Here is an 8,718-nt window from a genome sequence, read left to right as displayed (position 1 = left end):
CCACCCCCCCCCCCCCCCCCCCCCACACACACACACACACACACACACACACACAAACGTCAATATTCCCAAACACAATTGATTACATGAAGAAAGCTAAAGACCACCTGTACTCCTGCAGGCATTGAGCCGCTTGGCAATGTTGTAATGAAGAAGGCTCTATTCACGGTGGAGACCATCAGTGCAGGAATGGGAGAAGTACTCGTTTATGTTGAGGACCCCGCAGGACACAGAGAGGCACACACACACACACACACACACACACAAAAACGTCAATATTCCCAAACACAATTGATTACATGAAGAAAGCTAAAGACCACCTGTACTCCTGCAGGCATTGAGCCGCTTGGCAATGTTGTAATGAAGAAGGCTCTATTCACGGTGGAGACCATCAGTGCAGGAATGGGAGAAGTACTCGTTTATGTTGAGGACCCCGCAGGACACAGAGAGGAGGTTATTGACGCCTGGTATAATTACTCACATGGAATCATTGCATTCTAAAATACCATTTACTTCTGCTTGCAGGCCAAAGTGACAGCCAACAATGATAAGAATCGCACCTACTCTGTCTTCTATATCCCCAAAGTCACAGGCATTCACAAGGTAAGCTGTATATTGGTTTATGTGCAATAGGTAATTTATTTTTAATTGGAAAACAGTCAAGGAGGTGGCATCATGTTCAAACGTCTCGAATAAAATGTTACAAATATTGCTGTTGGATAAGATAGAAGAGTCTAGTAAAATGTGTGCTTAAATGACACTGGAACAGAATCCAAATGACAGCTTTTTTTCTTTTTTATTTTTATTTTTTTAAATAAAGGTAATTTTGATAATGTTTGGATGTGGCAAAAACAAACATCAGTCTCCTTTTAAACATGTTATGCTGCCCGCGCACAGATTGTTCTGCATTAAGTATCTCTGCAGATTCAGGTTACTTATAACATTGTTTTCTACTACATCAAAATAGTTGTCGATTCTTCTCTGGTATGGTAATTACTGAAACTGAGAGGGCTGTAGACTGAAAACATTTGGGTTGGACAGCAAAAGATGAACGCGAGACAAGACATTAGCATTTGAGCTTTTATTTCCTGGTGTCCAACGTAGAACTTTTTGTTTGAACACATGCGTTTTTTTCATATGATGTAAGTATTGGAATTTGTGAACCAGAAGAATTGAAAGAAGTCTTGATGGTCTTCTCTGATGACCAAATTATGAAATGTCTGCTCAATGTCTGCTATCACAGCTACCCGCTCTCTTGGGAAAGATATAAGACTCAGAGTGTGCTGCTATTCCGATCTAGACCAGTAAGCAGTTTTCTTCTGTTGTCTGTGACATTTTCTAGGTGACGGTGTTGTTTGCAGGCCAACACATCTCCAAGAGTCCCTTTGAGGTAGAGATTGGCATGGCTCAGGGAGATTCCAGCAAGGCCACGGCCCAGGGACCTGGCTTGGAGCCCACAGGCAACATTGCTAACAAGAGTACCTACTTTGACACCTACACAGCAGGTAATTAACATGGGCCAAGTATCAGGTGAAAGGGTGCCTTTTGGTTTCCCTCGTTTGTCTTCCTCATAGCACTCCTGTTGCTCAGGTGCTGGCGTTGGTGAGGTGGAGGTTGTGATCATGGACCCTGCAGGGAAGAAGAACACTGTTACTTGCAATATAGAGGACAAGGGCAACAGCAGCTACCGCTGCACCTACAAACCCACACAGGAGGGCCTACACACGATCTATGTCACCTTTGCTGGTGGTCAGATCAGCAAGAGTCCCTTCACAGTGGACATTGGGGAAGGTAAGATCCCCAAAGAGAATCTTGACAGCCTTGGTAGCGCCCGTTTTTACTGCTATCCTATTGTCATTGTTACTGAAGCATCTTTTAGTGAGTATGTTTGTCGTCACAGTTTTCTTATTGTTTTTAACGCTTTGCTGTCTCTTCCTGCCTCTGTGTCGGATCCTCCCTGGCCTCCTCTGATAGAGGCCTGGTGGCATCTGTCTACTCTCAGGAGCTGCCTCTTCCTTCTGCTGTTATTTCCCGTTTCCTGGGATCTCGCTTGGGTACCCAAATGTGTCTGTGTTTGTGCTTTTGTGTTGTATAGCTATTTTTGCAAGTGGCATAGTTTGAACCCATCTTAGTAAGGACCTTTTCGTGAGAACATTCCTTTGCGAAAGATGACTTCACACAATAGTTGGAAGTTTTTTATGTGAAAGTTGTTGAAGCAACTTGAATATCATGAAGGGCTACAAATGGATTGCACCATGGAAAGTCCTCACTATGATAGCGGTATGCAATCGTTTTTAATGATAACATGCATGGTTTCATGCATGAATGTTTGAGCTGTACGCCCATGGATTTGACAGATTTGTAAAAATGCATGTCTTTTCATGATTCCATCTGTGGACTCGCGTGTATGCCATCTGCCTATAAGCTCTTTCTGTTTGTAACCTCATGGGGAAGAATTCCACACCTCTGTGAGGAAATTCTCTTCTCCCCTCATGCTGCTTTGCAACAGACTTTTTGTCTTGTCAGTAGCTTTTTCTCCATTAAACAGTTTGAATCCTATTTGTTCCAGCTCAGTAACAGTCTGTCAGCAGATTACATAACGACATTAGTCACCGTTGTGTGCCCTCCAGCCTCGAATCCCTTTCAATCAGTTTTTTCAACTGACAATGCATATTTGACAAATAGATATCTGGGTCAAAAATGTCCTCAGTCTTTGATGAATTACACTCAAAAGTGACAATAGCTTGTAAATACAAGTTAGGAATTGTTCCGAATGATAATGGAGTTGTAAGGATAGCTACCATGTTTAGTTCATGCAGAAAGTAAAGGTGTAAATAACTGGTATTTTTATACCATTTCACTTTTTTAACTGTGCAAAAACAATGTAGTGTCATGCGTCATAGTACTTTTTTTTCCACTCTGAACAAATTTAGAAAGAGGCATTTTAGACAGTTTATTGTATTTTCCCACTCGAAGGCCATCATATTTTCCATGATCATATAGCCAGCCTCTCTTCCTGTGGCGTTTTCCCTTATCTCTTGAAAGCCATCTACTGTGACGGGCACTATTGCCCATTAACAGGCGATATCAATGATGCCGTTTCCTGTGTGTTGGCAAAGGTCCACTTCCTCGACATGTTAACTCATTTAGGATAGCAGAGGAGGGATGTGGACGGCAGAGGGAGAGAAGGCACCGTTCAAAAGTAGCAAATACTTTCCAGTAGAATGTAATGTGATAGAAATACTATTGAGGCTCAACTGTTTTTGATTTTGCTTTATTGCATCCCTTTACCCCCCCTCAAAACCACAGAATTTTAGGGCAATAAAGGATGAACTTGAAGCACTTTTGCAATGCACCATTGTCACCAGAGCTTCAAATGTTCAGCAATTTTCTCTCTCTTCCCAACAAAGCAAGAACCATCTTGGATAACCAAGGTATCTAGAGCACGACAAGAGAGCAAGCTCAGATCAGTTAGTCCAATCGATGCTTGATGCTTTTCAGTGTTCCACCAGCCATGATTTACTCCTTCGTTAGATCAACAAATTCCAAAGGATATATGAAACAAGATGGCCATAGTAGCTTGAAAGCCAGATTGGTAGGTACGTGGTTCTTGCCAACAAAAACTAGTTTACTAAGGTCCAACTAGTTTACTGAGGTCCAATGCAACATTGGCACTTGCTGTTTTAGTGAATGTGTTTTTCCTTGTCAAAGCATAGCCGAGCTGTGGAGGTCAAATTTAAATCTATAGATGTACTATTGAGTTGATACTTTATCTGATATACAGTGATGCCACGCATTTCACATACACCGCGCGTGCCTTCTTGACCTGATTTGTTGTCCTGGATTGTTCGTACACAGAGAGCAATCTCTTTAATGTGTGTGTCTGCCTACCTGTGTGTATGTCTTTCAACAGCATGCAACCCCAGCCTATGCAAAGCGAAGGGTCGTGGTCTGCAGCCTAAGGGCTTAAGGGTAAAGGAGACCGCAGACTTCAAAGTTTACACGAAAGGAGCTGGCACTGGAGAGCTTAAAGTCACCATAAAGGGGCCCAGTGAGTTTTTGAAAATCCATTTATCAGTTTATAGTGTTGGCTTTTTTTTACTGATGTGGAGTCTTGTTGACAGAGGGCCTTGAAGAACCTTGCAAAAGGAAAGATTTGGGAGATGGTGTGTATGGATTTGAATATTACCCCACCGCACCTGGCACATACAGCATCACCATCACCTGGGGAGGACAGCACATCCCTCGCAGGTATACACTAAAACACATGCTACCGCTGTTATTGTATTGTGGAGATGTTCAGGTACATGTAAAAATAATTTAAATATTGATGTTCATTATTTTTGTCAGACATTTCAGAAAGTGAAACTTTATATCGATTCATTGCACATTTCTATATATGTATTGCTAATACTTTTGGTGATTCTGTCCTACAGACAATACACACTTAAAAAATATCTCAGAAAAATGGAATATTCATACGACCAAGCAAAAAAATGTTTTGAGGCATGGATGTATTTTTCAGAAGCCTGGCTTTTCTTCATGAAATTTCTGATTGCAATATATTAAATAATTTTTGGAGACACTAACTTGTAATTCTCGTTATCTGTAAAATAAAATCATCTACAAGAAATAAAAGCTAGAAATGTTTCACTCTTTGTAAGAAATCTCTCCAAATGAAGTTTACACGTCTGGAAATGACTAACAAATAATATTGAACATTTTCACGATGCCGTTTTTTTGAGATGTAAGACTATTGGCTCTCTTTAGTCCCATTGAAGTCAAAGTTGGTCCTGAGGCAGGCCAGCAGAAGGTGAGGGCCTGGGGTCCAGGCCTCGAGGGCGGCGTGATTGGCAAATCTGCTGACTTCGTAGTGGAGGCTGTCGGAGACAACGTTGGCACTTTGGGTATGGGCTGTGTAAGAAATGCATTAAATGTTTACTGTTGCTTTTCTAAGCTTGCGTTGCTTTCTTCAGGTTTCTCAGTGGAAGGTCCATCTCAGGCCAAGATTGAATGTGATGACAAGGGCGACGGTTCTTGTGATGTGCGCTACTGGCCTACTGAGCCCGGCGAGTATGCAGTACATGTGCTCTGCAACAGTGAGGACATTCAGCACTCCCCCTTCATGGCTGAGATTGTCAACCCACCTGGCAAAGACTTCTACCCCGACAAGGTAAGCCTTCGCTTTGAAGACACAAACTATCATGGTGGTTATAAAGCAACACATTAAATGGTGGCGTAAGCTTTTACAGAGAACTCTAATTCCCTTTATAGTTATGTTCTTCCTCACAAGTGAATGTGTTGTGGGTGACTCCCTCCTTCCCCCCAGGTTAAGGCATATGGTCCAGGTCTTCAAAGCAGTGGTTTGGCTGTTGGCAAGCCCACGGAGTTTACAGTAGATGCCAAGCAAGGTGGAAAAGCTCCTCTGAAGATTGTTGCTCAGGTAACGTTGTCGTACACAAAAATGTCTATTTTCTTAAACGCTGCGTGAAAACTCTGGGGACTATTGTTAACCACTTGAATGTGGATTACTTCCACATAAAGGACAAGTTGAACCACTGACAAGCTTGTCACTGGTCAAATTTACCTCCAACCTCCCTCCCCCCTTACGTGCAAAATAGTGCACTAGGTTTTAAGATAGGCAGAGATATGGTGTTGCTCTAAATGTTTTATTTCACTGAAGCGTAGCCTATTACACTTGGGTTGTTCTTAACTCACAGGATGGGGAAGGCAGTCCTCTGGATGTGCATGTTAAAGACAACGGCAACGGCACGTACACATGTACTTATACACCCCGCAGACCTTTAAAACACACGGTCATGGTCTCCTGGGGAGGAGTCAACATCCCTGACAGCCCTTTTAGGGTATGTATTCTCTGATGGGTCATCAAAGTTTACCACCAATTTTCTTCAAATGACATTTTGTCACAGAGTGGTCTCTTTTTGCGTTTGATCACAGATGAATGTTGGGGCGGGATGCCATCCAAACAAGGTGAAGGTGTCAGGACCCGGAGTGGCCAAGACCGGTCTCAAGGCCTTTGAGCCAACATATTTTACAGTTGACTGCACTGAGGCTGGCCAAGGTAAAGATGGTATAATATGTTTACTTCCACAAGACTAATATCAAAACAATTTGTAACACTGCAAAAGTTGAAACCCTACATATATTGTTTTTGTAATTCATACATCTGGTTTATGGGGTTATGTTTTCACTGGTGAATTTCACTAAAACTGTTATTACCGCAATTTCTGTAAGAAAGCGCCTCATTTAAGACCATTTAATTATTAGTTGTGCAAACCGATGCCAACTTGTTTTTACAGTGTGCCATGATTTTACTTTTCTGTCTAAAGGTGACATCAGCATCGGAATTAAGTGCGCTCCTGGCATTGTGGGGCATGCCGAAGCTGACATCGACTTTGATATTATTAGGAATGACAACGATACATTCACTGTCAAATACACACCACCTGGGGCTGGCAGCTACACCATCATGGTTCTGTTTGCTGACCAAGTGAGTTTTATTTCTACGGGAAGTTTTCATTCAATCAGGGAAGTTGCATTGACACCGTCTATCTGTGAGAAGTTTCAAGTCCATCTTCCTGTTTGAACTTTTCAGGCCATTCCAATGACACCTATCAGAATAAAGGTGGATCCTACCCATGATGCCAGTAAAGTGAAGGCTGATGGCCCAGGACTAAGCCGCAGTGGTAAGGGTACCATTGTATTCAAATTTTTGCTCACCTATTTATACATTACTATGCATGACACATTTGTTAAATTTTGTAGGTGTTGAATTAAACAAGCCCACTCATTTCACCGTGACCACAAAAGGAGCGGGAAAAGCCAACCTGGATTGCAGCTTTGTCGGCCCCATCAAAGGAGAAGCAGTCAAGGACTTTGAAATCATTAACAACCATGACAACACACAGACTGTGAAATACACCCCTGTGCAGCAGGTAAGACCCTAGTATGGTGAACTGATCAGAATGTTAATTAAACAGAAGATTGATTCACAAGTTGACCGTAACAGCATAGTCCAGTTACTACTTGGAAGGGAAATATGTATTTTTCCCCCCTCACAGTTTAAAGCTTATCAAGTGGCTGAAGTCCTTGTCTGCATTGGTTGAAAATACAGAAAAACAAAAATTAAAGAATAACAGGACACTTGACATGGACTTAGAACACACCGGTTGAAGTCATTCAGTTTTTGAGAGGGCTGTTCTCCTGCACAGGTTTAATACACTGACATCTAGGTGCAAAACTGCAGGTTGGCTTCTTGTTGAGCCCAAAAGTCAAAGTTTGAATTGGATTTTCACACCTTAAGGCAGCACTTAATCACCAAGCTGCTGAATTACACAATTAGTGTGTGGATGTGCCGCATGCAAGAGATGCATTTTCCAAACAATACTCTTGGCAAAACATATTCGTATACATATTAAACATGTATAATAGCTATTAAGTTTTTATACTAGATAAGTGCAAGTGATCGTATTAATACCTGCTCTATAATGTTAGAACTTAGTTTTCTTTCAGCTTGCCCCATTAGGAGTTTGTCACAGCACGTCATCGTTTTCCATCTAAGCCTAACTTCTTCGTCCTCTTTTGCAACACTAACTTGCCCTCATGTCTTTCCTCACTATATCAATTAACCTTCTTCCTGGCAGCGCCATCCTCTTCCTCCTTCTACCAATATGCTTACTCTCCTGAACCATGGAAGTCTGGTCTCTCAAGCATGTCACCTTGGCTGTCCCTCTGAGCCAATATCTAATTCTATCCAGCTTGATCACTCCTAAAAAGAATCTAATATTCAGCTCTGCCACGCATTCCAACCTGATAGGATCAGTTTATCCACCACCTTTCCACAATCACTGTTGACCCGAAGTAACTTCCTCCACCCTCGCTATCTCACCAATACAATGGAGTTAATTTGCAAAACGTTTTCATTGGCATTGACGTGGACCGTTACACCTTGAATCTCAATTCCTTCCTGACATCAGGGTCCATTGGGGCTTGCTGTGACCTATGGTGGAGATCATATACCCAAGAGCCCATTTAATGTTGCCGTGGCTCCCTCACTGGACCTCAGCAAGATCAACGTCACGGGACTGGGGGACAGTATGTGCTTATCAGTCCTGTTTTAAACCATAGTAACAGTTAAATGTTGCTTCACCATGCTGTGCCTCTTTGTCATTCCAAACTGGTGTTCAAGCAGAGATAAATCTGTGTATATACATGCTGCATCCTGATCACCTTGCCCACTTTTCCCCATCTTAAATGTTTTTCCAACTCTGCATCACTGTGCTTATTTGTTTCTTGTAGAGATGTCTGTTGGCAAAGACCAGGAGGTGGTTGTGAAATCAAAGGGTGCTGGAGGTCAAGGCAAAGTGGCCGCCAAAGTGACGGCGCCCTCCGGAAAGCCTGTTGCTAGCAAGGTAAGGTACATTATTGAGGACATGCTGATCTTTAAACAGTGTTGCGTACAAATGCAAATGTTGACACATCAAACGATCTTCTCAGGTTGAGCCTGGGCTCAGTCCAGAAACCAGTCAGGTCAAGTTCATCCCAAGGGAAGCAGGGCCATACCAAGTTGAACTGACTTATGATGGAGTCCAGATCCCTGGCTCCCCTTTCACACCCATCGCTTATCCGGCCACAGACCCCTCCAAAGTAATTCTGACAGATAAATGTGCACAGGTTTAATAAATTATAGATACATGG

General features: G+C 42.4%; 1 protein-coding gene across 2 annotated transcripts in view; it reads left to right on the top strand.

Annotated features, from left to right (window-relative positions):
* Positions 1–8,718, top strand: part of flna (filamin A, alpha (actin binding protein 280)) — a 46,117-nt gene that overhangs the window by 24,357 nt on the left and 13,042 nt on the right. The window contains exons 6-22 of one of the 2 annotated variants that reach the window (XM_019891374.1): positions 335–453; positions 526–603; positions 1,343–1,505; positions 1,591–1,791; positions 3,914–4,051; positions 4,125–4,251; positions 4,771–4,907; positions 4,977–5,173; positions 5,330–5,443; positions 5,721–5,864; positions 5,959–6,082; positions 6,351–6,511; positions 6,617–6,707; positions 6,787–6,956; positions 7,998–8,115; positions 8,320–8,432; positions 8,518–8,667. In XM_019891374.1, coding sequence (XP_019746933.1) covers positions 335–453; positions 526–603; positions 1,343–1,505; positions 1,591–1,791; positions 3,914–4,051; positions 4,125–4,251; positions 4,771–4,907; positions 4,977–5,173; positions 5,330–5,443; positions 5,721–5,864; positions 5,959–6,082; positions 6,351–6,511; positions 6,617–6,707; positions 6,787–6,956; positions 7,998–8,115; positions 8,320–8,432; positions 8,518–8,667 — 2,345 coding nt within the window. Of the gene's footprint in view, positions 1–311; positions 454–525; positions 604–1,342; positions 1,506–1,590; positions 1,792–3,913; positions 4,052–4,124; positions 4,252–4,770; positions 4,908–4,976; positions 5,174–5,329; positions 5,444–5,720; positions 5,865–5,958; positions 6,083–6,350; positions 6,512–6,616; positions 6,708–6,786; positions 6,957–7,997; positions 8,116–8,319; positions 8,433–8,517; positions 8,668–8,718 lie in introns of those variants that run through there. The other variant, XM_019891373.1, reaches the window with a different exon arrangement.

This window comes from Hippocampus comes, unplaced genomic scaffold (genome assembly GCF_001891065.2).
Source record: "Hippocampus comes isolate QL1 unplaced genomic scaffold, H_comes_QL1_v1.1 scaffold174, whole genome shotgun sequence".
Taxonomy (NCBI): domain Eukaryota; kingdom Metazoa; phylum Chordata; class Actinopteri; order Syngnathiformes; family Syngnathidae; genus Hippocampus; species Hippocampus comes.
Note: the sequence above shows the minus strand (reverse complement) of the source record. Positions and strands in the feature narration are given on the sequence as shown.